The sequence below is a fragment of the Triticum aestivum genome, chromosome 3B, assembly GCF_018294505.1.
Source record: "Triticum aestivum cultivar Chinese Spring chromosome 3B, IWGSC CS RefSeq v2.1, whole genome shotgun sequence".
Classification (NCBI taxonomy): Eukaryota; Viridiplantae; Streptophyta; class Magnoliopsida; order Poales; family Poaceae; genus Triticum; species Triticum aestivum.
Genome location: NC_057801.1, coordinates 70,023,677 through 70,038,634, shown reverse-complemented (window position 1 = coordinate 70,038,634; position 14,958 = coordinate 70,023,677). Strand labels below are relative to the sequence as shown.

Genomic DNA, 14,958 nt, shown 5'->3' with positions numbered 1-14,958 from the left:
TATTCCTACCGCATGCACCTCGTAGGGTCCACCGAGAAACGGCACGCCAATCTTTTGGCGAAGCTTTTGCTCGCCCACGCCTTCGCCCGCACATCGGCGAAATTTACACGGATGGACGCCCAGGTCGCCGGGCGAGCCAAATCCCTGGCATCGATCCAAACGACCACCAAATCTCATGGGCTAGCCAAAATTTTGGCATGGTCGGTTTTGGTAGTAATTCAAACAGCCCCTTATTGCCGCTGCAGCTGCTCCCATCTACCCAACCACCCGCCCGCCGCCCAAATCCAGCTTGCTCAATCCCCACCACACGCGCCATTTCTTCATCGCGCACGCAATTCAAATGCTTATGCAAATCCAGGCAGATGATTCTGCTGCCTGCACCGTTTTCAGTAGCTTTCGAGCAGACCCAACAGCTCAGCTAACACAACAAACTTCAGAACAGAGCACAGCTGTTTGGGCAAATTAAGCCCATCGCAACCGAAAAATAATAAACACGCCGAAAGCACGGCGGATCAAGAAACTTCACGCAAAAATTGCTTCCATGTTTTCAGCCACAAGCTGTAGTGCTGTATCGATCTTACAGGATCTGTCGATCGCAACAAAACTGAGTTACAACAGGGCACAACGGGGAAGATCGGTGCCTTGGCCAGCTACAGTGCGGCGGCGATGATCCCCAGCTCGGCGCAGAGCGGCTCGACCTCCTCCTCCCCCAGCAATGAGAGGGCCGCGAGACCGTAGTATGAGTGGTAGATGTCTGGCAACTCGTCGTCCGGGAATTTCGAGAAGCCTCCATACTGTCGTCCAATCAAAAAATGAGAACAAACAAGTTAGTACAGGAGAATCGATATATACCTGTTTAAAAACTTGATTTAAGGTTTTATATTTTATTGAAATCTCAGAAAAAGCTGCCAATGGAGGCTTTGGGGGTAATTACACGTGTCTGGCAGGTGAGCAGAAACTCCCGCAGAGCGCCGTGGTCGATCAAGTGGTAGGCGCCAATCATCTTCAACACGCCACCAATCCTGAATGAAGATGAGTCAAATGGGCAGCAAACAAATTTTATCAAGGTTGCTGCTACCGCCTGCTTCTCAGCCAAATAACAGTATACAGACTGTTAATATGCTAACCAGAAAGCGTAGCATGTATCGCTTGGCTTGTTTCTTCTGCCCTGAAATCCCCCGTCTGCTGCTTGCCTCTACACAATGATAATAGTGCAATGCGTCAGTAATGTTCACCGCTAAGCTAATAAAGGCATTTTTGCTAACAGTTCAGATCTAATTCTCATGTAGACTATTGTGCATTTTTACGTCATGTAAGGGCAGATTTAGTGGATAACTGCAGATACACCATTAAGCAGAATTTGACCTGAAGGCACCACTCCAGGAGCAATTGTACGTCAATCGGCGCAGACTCTCGTAAGTTCGATGCCAAATCAACTTGAATGAAACCCATTAGATATAGGGCCGCAACAGCACAGAAAGTTCCCCCACCTGGCTCACTAACACAAAGTCATACAATGAGAATCCATAACCAAATTTTGCAAAACAAAGACTTAACTTAGTTGCCACACAGTTAAAACTCTAAAGAATAACCTCCATAAAGTAACCAGGTAAAGAAATGCACTGCCTACCATGAGATTCTGAACCGGGAACCATGCCAAAGCCACCGTCATATGACTGCATGCAGTAGAAATAGGATCAGGAAAGGCAAATAGCATGGTGCAGACTGCAGAATACTCTTACATCACTCAAAACTACGGTGCCAAGCCAACCTGACAGTTAAGAATGTATTCCTTGGCCTTTTCCTTGTCCATTCCTGACCAGTCTTTTAGCATTGAGCAGATCGCAGCTGAGAACAGAGACCAAATGCATTAAATTATATTTGAAAAAAAAACAATTATTAGCATATACAAAGAACAGTGCTCCTCACCTGCACAGTATACAAAGCGTAGGTCTGTTTCCGCACCAATATGAGTAGGCATGAAGCTACAAAAAGATGAATGTCAAGTTAGCTAATAACCAAAATGTATTGAATGTCAGATGCACAAAATCAAAGCCTTCTGAGTTGACCAATAAAACAGGTAAAAAGGTAAAATGTGCAGAGAAGCACTAGACTACTTGCAAGCATTTTGGAGGATCATAACAGTACAGCACCTGAACATTCTAGTACAAATACACACCAGAAAAGTGGTGTTTACTGGTGTAAAGTTTGTTGCAATGAGAGTACATAGTTTAAGTTCATGCAGATGAAATTACACATGGTGAATGAAAAGGCTTGCAATTAATGCATATGTTCCTGAAACAGAACTATAATGAAGGATGTGAACTGTGAATCAACCATGGGGTGCTATGAAAATCGTAAAACAGCATGTGAGGTATGTGACTAGGTGAAACTATTCCGGTGATTCTTTCCTAGAAAATACTCTAGTGATAATGTTAATGCAGGTAGTAGATGGAAATACTTAGATACTTCCCAGGTAAATTTTGAAGTCTAACAGTCTAAGTACCATGGAGACCAAAGCTAAACGCATACCTTCCATCTGGTTGCTGGAGTTTCTTCATCGACAGTAGAAGAACCTTGCTATCAAGGTTGAGTACATCATAACCTACAATCTTCAATGTAGCAAGGGCCGAATAAGTGCTTGCTAGATGACTACCATTATGACAAGGGTCCTGAAACAGAGCACATGTCAGTATATGGAACTATCACAAATAAATAAATGAATGGCAAAAATGTGGACGAGAAAAGGTTGAGTTAAGCATTAATCACCCATACCTTCACCAAATTTGAGGGGAACTTAGTTGTTCTAGAGCCACAGAATCCATAAAATTGCCCTACAAATGAGTGAACTGTTATTTACTCCCTCTGTAAATTAATATAAGAGCGTTTAGATCACTAAAATAGTGATCTAAACGCTCTTATATTAGTTTACGGAGGGAGTAACAAACATATTGCATCTAGAAATATGAATTATATCCATCAGAAGAATCTTCTTACATAAGTAATGGAGAAACCTTACCATTGTCTAAGTCGTCGTTTGCCTCAGGGTGTACTTGAAACGACAAAATCCATTTGGCAATTTGATCCTTGTTAACCTACAAAAAAAGATAGGTACACAAATTATTACTACATTATTTCTTCCTGAACGGTCAAGGTGCATAGGTAAACTAAAATTCTCCCAATAAACAATTCACCTAGCAACCTAACATGGTTGATCATGCTAAAAGAACTTCAAGTCATAAAAGTTATTGCTGGCAGATATCTTTCCTTACTTTATGCAAATGTTATTCTTTTAAAGGCTCGGAAGATGTAGAACTTCTTTGATGTTTCTATCTGATTTATGCAAATTTACCAGAGGCAAAGTATGCTGATTGATAAACCTGGAAGGCTATTATCTTGTGTTCACACAAGCAATCAACATTGAGAAGGATAATCTTAATTGTTAACCAACTAGACAGCTCCCAACTGCATGAATAATTCAGCCAAAATCTTATGGGGCTTAGACCAAATAACCAAAACTGAGGGCACCATGCCACTTTGTTGCTGCAAACCAGCATCAACATCATCTGGGTCCCTTTGCTCTTATCACCAGACACTGAACCTTGTTGAACTTAGTAATGACATTCTAGTTGTCAGGCAGGTCTGCATCCAATAACCTCTAACTACTTGGGAGTTAAAGTCTTAGTGGACTGGGTAGTGGACTCAAATGCTTAAGCCTTGCAGCTAGCAGTTGCTGTCACAAGCATTCCACGATGTTGATCTGCGAACTGCACTACGTGTCCCCATATTCGTGACTAACTGCATTTAGCGCTTATGAATGCTACTCAAACCTACCCCTATGAATACATCGAGTCATTTTTCTTTCATACTTCTAATCGTGCACAAGCATCCCCTGTTCTGAACCAGACCAGACCTACTGTTCGATGGCGAATTGCCTTGAAAAATCTGCTGTTCGATGGTGGATTAGTATGTTGAATACATGGAGTAACTTATTTTGAATCCTGAATAATACTTGAACATGTACATATCCTTGCAATTCGATTCAAAAATAAACACGGGGCAGCTTAAGTTCAGTCGCCGCAACCAATTTTTTAAAAAAATTTGCCACCCTTTTCCTTTTACATCGTACCTAGAAATCTACTGATGTGTGTGTGCGCATGCTTGACAATTTTTGAATAAACTCAGCAGAAAGCATACAATGGCCTAGTATAACCAGTAAACCCACGCGAGATCCAAAGCAGTGAACAGAGGACGGACACATCTAGAACATGACAGATCACTCGGAAACTCCCTAGAATTCCGCGCAATTCGCGCACGCGTGGACAGAGGGAGCGCAACGGGGTAGATCTCAGCTGGGCTTACCCGGTCGAGCTCCCGGAGGAGGGAGAGGCCGGCGACGGCGAAGTAGGCGAGGGTGAGGTGGTTGACCTCCTGCGTGGCGTAGCCGTCGGGGAGCTCGGACGACATGAGCTCCAGGAACGCCGCGTGGCGCGCGCGCGCGAACCCGGCCGGCCCCTCCTCATGGTCCCCCATCTCCGGCGGTCGTCGCCGTGAAAAGTGAAGGCCTCTCTCTCCTCGTCGCCGCCGATTGGTCTGACCGGTGCGGTAGCACGAATCCTGGCGCGCTTGGGACTTTGGGAGGGTGGTGAGATGAGATGGCGGCCCCACTTGTGTCAGGTTTCCGACCGTGCCGTACTACACTTCTGTTTTTGGTTTTGTTTTTCCAGCGGGTATCGTATTCCTTGCTGTCTCTTTTCCGTGACGAACTATAGGACACGATGCAGTACTCTCTTTTTTAGCAAAAGAATATCACGCTGTAATTTTTTTAACACAATACAATCAATCAAAGTAGCTCACATACACAAACATACACAGTACAATCGTGTCGATCATGATTTATAGATGGAGGATAATCAAGAGGGAGTGTTTCCCGGAAACAATCCGGGTTATATGAAATATAGTCACTAGAGGACTCACAAGATCAGTTAGAATATGCCAAGACATTTGGCAAGCGATTTACATGATTAAACCGAACGGACGAGCAGAACGATGCCAACTTCTTCATATCAATAATGATAAGCCCCACCTGCGAGCGATCCATCGTCGAAGCATTGATTCTCTGGATAACGGACAAACAGTCTGACTAAAAACAACCCTTGAGAAGCCTTCCTGACGGGTGGGAGACACCGGCACGCCTTAACATCAGTGCTCCCGTTAGTTTCATCATGGTAACATCATCAACGTGCTCGCGGCAAGCCAACAAGCAATCTTCAATGTGATTCCTGATTATACCATGCCAACTCCTATCCATCGAGATTCCTTTGAAGAGTGTAGTATCCACGTTAACCGCCACCGCATCTGCCGGTGGCAGAACCCATTTAACAGGATATACGGTTGTGTCATTCCTTGGGCAATTGCAGTCCCAATTCTGCACAATGAAGTCAACATAAGTCAGAGCTTTCTCGGCTACTCTAGAGAAGGAATCTTAATAACGTTGTTTCTTGCCTCACTACCAGCCTCCCACATGTGAAAAATTGTTACCACCAAAGTCGTGGCCTTGAGAGAGGTTGCTCACTGCAGGAAATCAAATATCCACTGCTTGTTGGCATGAACAAAATCCTTTAGGCGTAGATGGGAGCCATATTTAGCCTTGATGGTCATGTGGTGCCTCGGAAGTACACATTTCAATTTTTTAGGTCAATGCTGCAAAAGGATGGGGATATCAATGAAGATGTGAACCATCGAATCCCTATGATTACACGAGTGACATTCGAGTGAACCTTTGGTTATTATGTGATGTTCCCTTTGCTTCGCGATACTTTACAAGACCCAAGACGATAGGTATCCTCCTGGGTCATGCACATGCCCAATGTACCATCATCACCGTTATCGGTTGTATTCTTCTTTCTCGTTGAAGTATTCCGTCATCATTGTTGGTGTCAAAACCGGCAGATCTCGGGTAGGGGGTCCCGAATTGTGCGTCTGAGGATCGAAGGTAACAGGAGGCAGGGGACACGATGTTTACCCAGGTTCGGGCCCTCTTAATAGAGGTAATACCCTACTTCCTGCTTGATTGACTTTGATGAGTATAGGAGTTTACAAGAGTTGATCTACCTCGAGGTCGTAATGGCTAAACCCTAGATGTCTAGCTTGTACGATTGTGATTGCCCCTAAGGACTAAGCCCTTCGGTTTATATAGGCACCGAAGGGAATTAGGGTTATACAGAGTCGGTTTACATAGGAAGGAAGATGCACATCCGGACGCCAAGCTTGCCATCCACGCGAAGGAGAGTCCCATCCGGACACGAGGGAGGGTCTTTGATCTTGTATCTTCATGACTCATCAATCCGGCCCACGTCACATAGGCCGGCTCCCCGAGGACCCCAAAGTCCAGGACTCCCTCAGTAGCCCCTGAACCGGACTTCAATGACGATGTATTCGGCACGCAGGTTGTCTTCGGCATTGCAAGGCAGGTTCCTTCTCCGAATACTTCAAAGTAGTCATTCGCACATGATAGCTGTATCCGGCTCCGTTTAATAATTACAACTTTAAGCTGTAAGGGAAAAAATACTCGAAAAAAAGAAAGGCACGTCCATAGGCGATTTTTCCGGCGAGGCATTACGTTCTGGCCTTGTTAGTAGTCTGAACCGTTTTACAGCCCTCACTTCGTGTTTCGAGGCACGGTCATAGGCACGTCTTGTAAAAACAGGGATCGTGTCCCCTTATCACGGGATTCTCATCAATAGGGGTTTGGGTAACCCAACCGTGCCGTTCACATGTCCCATTGGGAATAGGCGAGATTTAAGGCTCTAGAGGGGACGCTTGATATCCACTGCCTTTATAAGAAGACAAAGATCCATCTTTTTACCCCACGCCTTCTTCCTTCTCAGCCTATCTGCCATTCGAGATCCAGCTCCCAAGTTCCAATCCTTTCCATCGCCACCACACACTCCTAGCCATGCCCGGATCTGGAGCGCAGGGCAAGTGGATGGCTTCCTCTGTTATAGAGGAGAACATCAAGGAGCTCCGGGAAGATGGGTACTTGGCCACGGGCATAGTCCACTGGCTCCCCGCCAAGAAACAGGCATTCCCACTCCAGAGCCTAATGAGAGGGTAGTGTTTATTCCCCATTTCCTCCGCAGATTAGGGTTTCCCCTCCATCCTTTCGCCCGCGGCCTCATGTTTTACTATGGGCTAGATTTCCACGATCTAGCCCCAAATTCTTTCCTCAACATTTCGGCGTTTATCGTCGTGTGCGAGGCATTCACTACAGAAAAAATACACTTCCGTGATGATACGTGTTTGTCACAATAGGTCGCGTTTTTTGTCATGCATGTACATCCATGACAAATTTATGACAGAATCAAGATAGTCATGCATGTGCTGTCGTAGAAGTGTTCCATGACATTACCAAAATTATCGTCATGGAAGTGTCCACTTCCATGACGATAAATCGTGCGTCACAGAAGTGCTTTCATCAAGGGTGACCGACACGTGGCATCCACCGTAACGGAACACCGTTAAGCTATCGGGTCGGGTTTTGGATCCGATAACCCGTTAACAGCCCCGACCAATGTGGATTTTCCACGTGTAAAATCATCATTGGCTGGAGGAAACACGTGTCGGCTCACCATTGGGACAGATGTCATCCACTCATTGGACAAAAGGCGCCTATGATACGTCGACATGTGGCACGGCCCAACAGAGGCCCATTCTTGTGAAAAGGCCGGCCCGTTTGACTTGGTCAAAAGGTGGCGGGCCGGCCCATGGAAAGCCTGTTAACGGCATGTTCGCATATAGCCCATTTACAACCCGCTAACCCAAGGCCCGTTACACCCTATCCGAATTAGGCCCAGTAGCGTCATCTGGGCCATCCAATATGATTCCAGCCCGTTTTCACTTCTGGTCCATGTATGGCCCATGACGTCTTTCGGCCCATATGAGGCCCTATGTAACTCTTGGCCTATTAACGTCCCGTGGTGAAACTGGCCCGCAATGAACAGTGTATCACTTTACACCCATTAACGGCTCGTGGTGAAACTGGCCCGTAATGAACAGTATATCACTTTATACCCATTAAGGGCCCGTTATTCAGTTGGGCCGTTTCCAGCAAATGTTATCTTTCGGCCTTCTTAGAGCCCATTTATTCTTGGACTCATTTCCAGCATTCGTTTACTTACGACCCGTTACTGTCATTTTCTGCTTGTGGGCCAAATTCAGCCCGTGGTTACATCGGCCCGTTTGTGGTCCGTTAGTATGTTGGGCCGTTTTTATAGTGTCATCAAATACGGCCTATTAACGATGGCCCGTTATGGTCATACGACCCGTATAAGGCCCATTGATGATACGGCCCGTAGAAGGCCCATTGATGATATGGCCCGTAGAAGGCCCATTATTTCTACGGCCCGTAGAAGGCCCATTGTTTCTACGGTCCGTAGAAGGCCTACTGTTTCTACGGCCCGTAGAAGGCCCATTGTTTCTTCGGCCCGTAGGAGGCCCAGTGTCACTACAATAAATATTAGCCCATGGTTATTGTGGCCTAGTTTTAAAAAGAACTGCACTGACTACAAGCAAACAAATAAAGAAGACAACAAGGAAATAAATAAGCAAGCAACTTATGCTAGGATATCACGGCTGTTACACATATTACATCCACTAGGCATCAAAGTTCGCCACCAGTGCAAATATAGGGAACAAAGTAGCATATCATATACACTAGTTGTCAAAGTTGGCGACCAACGCAAATAAACGCCGCAGCAAAACAAATCCAGAACTGAAACCACTTCAGAAGATCTCAAGAAATAATATCCTGGGTACCCATAATGCTGGCAAGATGCTTAGCAAGCTTATTAACTTTCTCTTGTTTGGTGCTTAAATCCTCCAGCGCTTGCTGTTGCACCAGAAAATATGCATCTGAATTTTGCAGGGACTTCCTTAGTCCTTCAGCTTCCTGTCGCAGCACATCTGATCGATGTCTTTCAACTTGAAGTTGAGACTCAAGAAGACGAACTGATTCAAGCAGCGAGTTCGAAGAGCTTGTGCCAGCAGTAGTGGCCAGTAACTTGAACACTACATCAAGACAGGACTTTTGGGTTCCCTCACTGTAGTCAAGATAGTTTTTATCAGCTTTCTTGGAGACCAACAGGGATGTCTCACTATCTTGAACCTTATCTGCATTACTTCCTTTACCGTTGGATAGTCCTGGCCATGGGAAGCCCGGCCCGGCCGGCCCGGCCCGAAAAAGCCCGACCCGGCCCTGCCCGATGCTACCCCCGGGCCGGGCTCGGGCCGGGCCGGGCCCGGGCTCGTCGTTTTTGCCATTTTCTGAAGGTCGGGCCGGGCCGGCCCGAAGCCCGACAGACTTTTACGTGCTCGGGCCGGGCTCGGGCCCAGAAACACAGGCCCGATGGCCGGGCTAGGTCGGGCCCGGGCCTGACTTTTTTGTGTCGGGCTTGGCTAGGCCCGGCCCAAAGCCCGGTCCGGCCCGAGGTTTGGCCAGGTATACCGTTGGATAACGCGTTACTGTTCTCCAATATTTTGTCCATATTCTAAAAGAGAAACAAGCAGACACATCACATGTTTACCATGTTGTATATGAAACTCATTTTGGTAAATGAGTTCAGTAGTAAAGTGGACAAGATAACAGCATGAAACAAACATATATCTATGTACCATGGTCACTTTATGGTCTATATCATTCTAGTTTTTGTTGCCAAATCAAGATAGAGACACAGTTCAAATAATATTTGTTCAAGACAAAGCAGAATAGACAGAATATAAGTGTGGGTAATTATAGAGCAATAACAACACTTGTAATGTGCATGACATGAGAACATAACTGTTTATTCAATTGAAACTAAAATCAACATAGAGCAGGTTACAACAACAAACCAGTTAAAGAAACAGGTTTAAAACATACCTATTGCGCCATTGGAGTTTCAATTCCATCCTTCAAATTTGAAAATAGTTGGTATGAGTAAATACAGTAATGCAAGAGCAAAGGAGTATGAACCATAGCTACAGAACCTGACCTGAGAACAAATCTTCTTCTCCTTTAAGCGTTGAGTTGGGATTCAAAGTGGTGGTCCTCGTGCTTTGGGCACTGCAGTTCCCTTACTAACCGCTCGTGTTTGGGTGCTCTGTGGTGGAGACGGTGCTATGTCAACTGGAACTGGGTTACTATCTGCCGGGGTTGGGGTTAGAAGGGGTGTAGCTGGTTCTCTGTCCAACTGGGTAGGGGTACAATCTGCGAGAGTCTAGGTTATGTGTGGTGGATCTGGTCCTTGGGCAAGTACAACCGTGGTTCTATCTGCATCAACTAGTAGCACTATCTTTCCTGAAGACCGTGTTGTTACTCCCTTAGATACTGCCATCACGCTCTCCAATTCAAATGGCTGATAAATAAGAAAAGTAATTGAAAGTATAGACATTGTATGATAGACAGGTGCAATGGATAGTGGGGAATAAAAGAGGGCATGAAATAATTCATATTTATGTTGTCTAACCAAACAGGATAGCATGACACAATTTCACATATATGATGGCTAACTAAACAGGATAGCATGACACAATTTCACATTATGATGGCTAACTAAAAAGATGGAAAGACATAGTTCAAAATATGAGACTATGTAAACAGGATGACATGACATAACTATATAATGTGTTTATTAAATAGGTTGGCATGCCATAATTCACATACATTCATGGATAGAATGCCATAATTCTAAATATGATGACTGTAAACACTAAATAGGATGAGATGATATAACTATATGATGTCTTTATTAAATGGGTTGCCATGCCATAATTCAGATAGATGATGTGTATGTACTATGTAAACATGATGGCATGATATAATTCAAATACATGATTTATATAGTAAGCAAGTAAGCAGATGGCAATCTATATATGATGTAAAAACTAAGCAATGCAAGACAACATGCATGACATGGGTACTATAACCCTGCCAAGTTTGAGCATAGACCTCAGGGGGGAAATAGGACTAGTCATTAGTCTCTGAATCCTCCTCTGAGGAGCTCTCTGTAGCCAGCAAGATGTCTGCTTCAGCAGGTAGCATTGTCTGCTCTGAATACCTTGTTTTCACTCCAGATACTTCCATCACCGCTTCAAATGGCTGATGCACAGGAAGAGTAGTTGAATATACAAACGTTGTTGACAAATGGAACACGTAATACAAAAAAATGATAGCATGATATAATTCACATACATGATGATTGGCTAAACAGCATGGCATTGCATAATTCACATATATAATGCCTTTGCAACAAGATAGCATTGTATAATTCACATATATAATGTCTTGCAACAAGATGGCAATGCGTAATTCACATATATGGTAATTAGACACTGAATAGGTGGCATTCACACAAAGCATGTCTAAACTAATCAAATGGCATAGCAATGCGAGACACCATACGCACGATATGAGCAACATAACCCTGCCAAGTTAGAGCATACACCTCGGGGGGGGGGGGGAATAGGACTGGTCATCTGTCTCTGAATCCTCCTCTGAGGAGCTATCTGTAACCAGCGAGATATGCGCTTCATCAGATAGCATAGTCTGCTCAGAAGACCTTGTTTTCACTAGAATTTGCCATCACCGTGTCAAATGGCTGATGCACACGAAGAGCAGTTGAATGTACTAACATTGTTGACAAATGTAATATGTAATGAAAAAAAGGATGGCCTGATATAATTTACATATAAGATGACTGGCTAAGCAGGATGGCATTGCAAAATTCACATATATGATGCCTGGCTAAACAAGGTGGCGTTGCATAATTCACATAAACGATGAATAAACTAAACAGATGGCATTCACACAAAGGATGTCTAAACTAAGCAGATGACATATTTGATGTATAAAGTAAGCAATGCAAGACACCATATGCATGATATAACCAACATCAGCATGCCAAGTTAGAGCGAAGACCTCAGGGGGTAAATAGGAGTTATCTTCTCCTTCTGAATCCCCCTCAGAACAGATATCTTCCTCTCGATTACAATCCGAAATGCGTGGAGGGGGGCTGCCTTTGCGCCTACCACGGAGCGACGTCTGCATGAAATTATATTGCCATGGAAGGCTCGTCTCTTTTGCTCTACATGTTCAGTTCCATTGTTTACAATAACTATCATGCATAGGAATAAAACATAGTGAGATTATGTAAGGAGTGCATGCAGAAATCCAGAGTGATGGTAGCAACCTGTGGATAGACCCAAAACCAATAATAGCAGGCAGATAATGGCTTCAGTTAATAAATACAGATAATGGCTTCTTTACTATTTGTTTCCCACCCAACATGAAATTCATAGTAGACACCGGAGATTAACCAGATAGTAGATAGATACTATTGATAACGGCCCCGATATGTACCCCACAACCATTTAAAAACTCAAGTTTGACCATTAGTTTGGAGCTGACTCGGAGTCTAATCGGTGAACAGGATGATAAAGTAGCATGTAATATTAAGCGATGCATAACGTAAGCAGACACGAAAGAGTGCGACGTCTCTTGCGGACCCGTGTAGTCCTCGAGGTCATCTGCTCAGTTGATGATGGTAATGCAGTTTTCATGGCTGCCAGCGGCGGGGAAGAAGATCTGAGGCGGCGAAAGACAGTCTGGAGGCCGGATCCCTGCTGTGCTGGACCCTTCTGTTGTTGGAGCAGCTGAGCCAGGGTGGACGACGGCGCAGCAGGAGCGGGACAAACCACACAAGGTTTTCTTTGACAACTATCTGTAAGAGAAGTAATTCTATAAGGGCTCGTTTGAATTGGAGGATTCCAACAATGCAGGGATAGGAAATAGACAGGAATAGGATAGGAATGCACGTGCAAAACAGAGAATTTGAAAACACAGGATTTTTGCCAGTCTGGGTGTTTGATTCACAACAATTGGAAGATCACAGGATGCAAAGAAGCATGGTGAGATTAAGTCAAACCACAAGAAAATGTACGGTTATAATGCTATTATGCTACTATCTCTTAGTCTTGTGCTTCATGAATAGGAATTTGAAAAGGAGGACAAGTGAAAAATTAAAATTCCTATGTTTTTCTTTCAAGGAGACACTAAAGGAACAAATCCGTGTGCTCAGTGGACAATATATATAACATGTAGAGTAAAAAAGAGATGCAACAAGTGTACAACCTCTTTGGCGAAGCCATGTCGATCTCAGCATGATTGGGTTGGTCGGTGAGGTTGCTCCGGCTGAGTTTGCTGTCGGAGGAGGGGAAGAAGATCTTAGGCGTCTGGAGGTGGAGCCCGAGGTACCGCTCCACTGTGATGGAGGGTTTCGTTGTTGGAGCAGCTCCGGTGAGTTGTACGACGCCGAGGCTGAAGCAGGACAAGAGAGACAACGAACAACGTTAACCTGAGTGGAATTCTAATAGCATCTCCAATACATGATGTAAAATACATAACCACAAAGTGCTAGATGTAAAATACATCAGCCGCTCATCTCTGAACTTAACTGTTGAAACTGAACTTAACTGTCGAAACTAAACTTAACTGTCGAAACTGAACCTAACTGTCGAAACTGAATTTTGCTGTCGAAATTGAACGCACTAGCAAGGTGAGGCTACACGTCGGTTGACTGACTTTTTCATCTCTGGTCAGTCGATTTTGCAGCCGTTGGATACGAAATCAAGGGCCTGCGGTTCATCTTCAACCTCCACCCCCTGAGCCGTCAGCCACCATCGGCCAAACAGCAGCCCCCCGCTGCCCGCGGCCGGCGGTGCGCCGCCCCGCTCGCCCCGAAAACACTCCCCACTGCCGGTCCACCGCCGCCCCGGCCATCCCTCTAGGCCCCCCCCGTGCCGAGCTTTTTCTTCGGCGATCCCCGCGCCACCGCCCCGCCAACGCCCCGCCACCGCCGGCGACCACCGCCCCCATCCTAAACCCTAAGATAGATAGTGGGGTACCTCTCCGGCGAGCCCCCCTCCCCGCTGTGGCTGGTTCTTCCTTCACCCTGGCGAGCCCACGCCTTGAAAATCGACTGACCCAAAAGTCGATTCAGTTGACTGAAGTGTAGCCAAATCGGAGCAGCATCGCAAGCAAGAGCAAGAGCGAGAGTAGCAGCACGAGCAAGAGCAATAGCAGGCAGGGGACCGAGAGCAAGAGCAGAGCAGCAGCGTGAGCGAGAGCTAAAGCAGCAGCAGCTCCTACTGATGTGGACGTCACCGCCGGGGGAGCGACGCCATGGAGGAAGTGGCCGGCGACGCTACCGTGGATGGAGCCGCGCCGTGTTGGCTCGGGACTCAGCGCCGGCAGCACCGTGAGATCGAATCAAGAAGAAAATGCGGCGATTAGTGTACAACCTCTTTGGTGGCGCCGATTAGGCCGCAGCTTCATCCGAGGAAACGGTGATGATGATGCTCTTCCAGTGGTGCACGTGAAGACGGCGGTGTGGGAATGGAGGTGGCGCGAAAGACGAGGGGAACATCGGGGCAGCTCCTTGGAGGTGGAGGACGGGGTGGCTGAACCGGTGGGACGATGAGATCGACGACGGATCCTCATCTGGTACGGTGGATGAGGGACGTCGAGGTGTTGTTGTGGACGACATCGTCGGGGAAGAGGCTCCGACTGGGTGGCGAACGGAGCAGGGTGTGGGGTTTCGTCGCGGGTTTTCGCGGACTCGGTGTACGAATGGGTGGGCGGATGGGATGGCAGTGGGGAACCATGGCTTAGAGACGCGCTTGTCCGAAATGTGGGGTAAGTTATGAAAGTACCCCCACCGATTTGAGGCGGTTCTTTCGGTTCAGGGGTACCACGGGCATTTTGTGTGTCGGGATTTCACAGGAGGTGGGAGTTTTCGCGCGCGTTGTAATTTCGGAATAGCAATGCGCGGATTGAGATGGAGGGAGTTGTCGGAGCACAACGAGACAAAGATATATCTTAAATATTTCGGGCTAACAAGGCGCGGGTTGAAATTTCCGGAC

At 46.0% G+C, this 14,958-nt stretch overlaps 1 protein-coding gene across 1 annotated transcript; it reads right to left on the bottom strand.

Annotated features, from left to right (window-relative positions):
- Positions 1-414: 414 nt before the first annotated feature.
- LOC123068634 (geranylgeranyl transferase type-1 subunit beta) lies at positions 415-4,652 on the bottom strand. Its single transcript, XM_044491244.1, has 11 exons — positions 4,363-4,652; positions 3,020-3,095; positions 2,776-2,834; positions 2,533-2,672; positions 1,930-1,985; positions 1,772-1,848; positions 1,631-1,676; positions 1,366-1,490; positions 1,128-1,195; positions 935-1,022; positions 415-794 (listed from the first exon to the last, which is right to left on the bottom strand). Exons 1-11 carry the CDS (start codon positions 4,531-4,533, stop codon positions 651-653), a joined length of 1,050 nt encoding a protein of 349 aa, XP_044347179.1. The 5' UTR covers positions 4,534-4,652; the 3' UTR covers positions 415-650.
- Between the last annotated feature and the right edge of the window lie 10,306 nt (positions 4,653-14,958).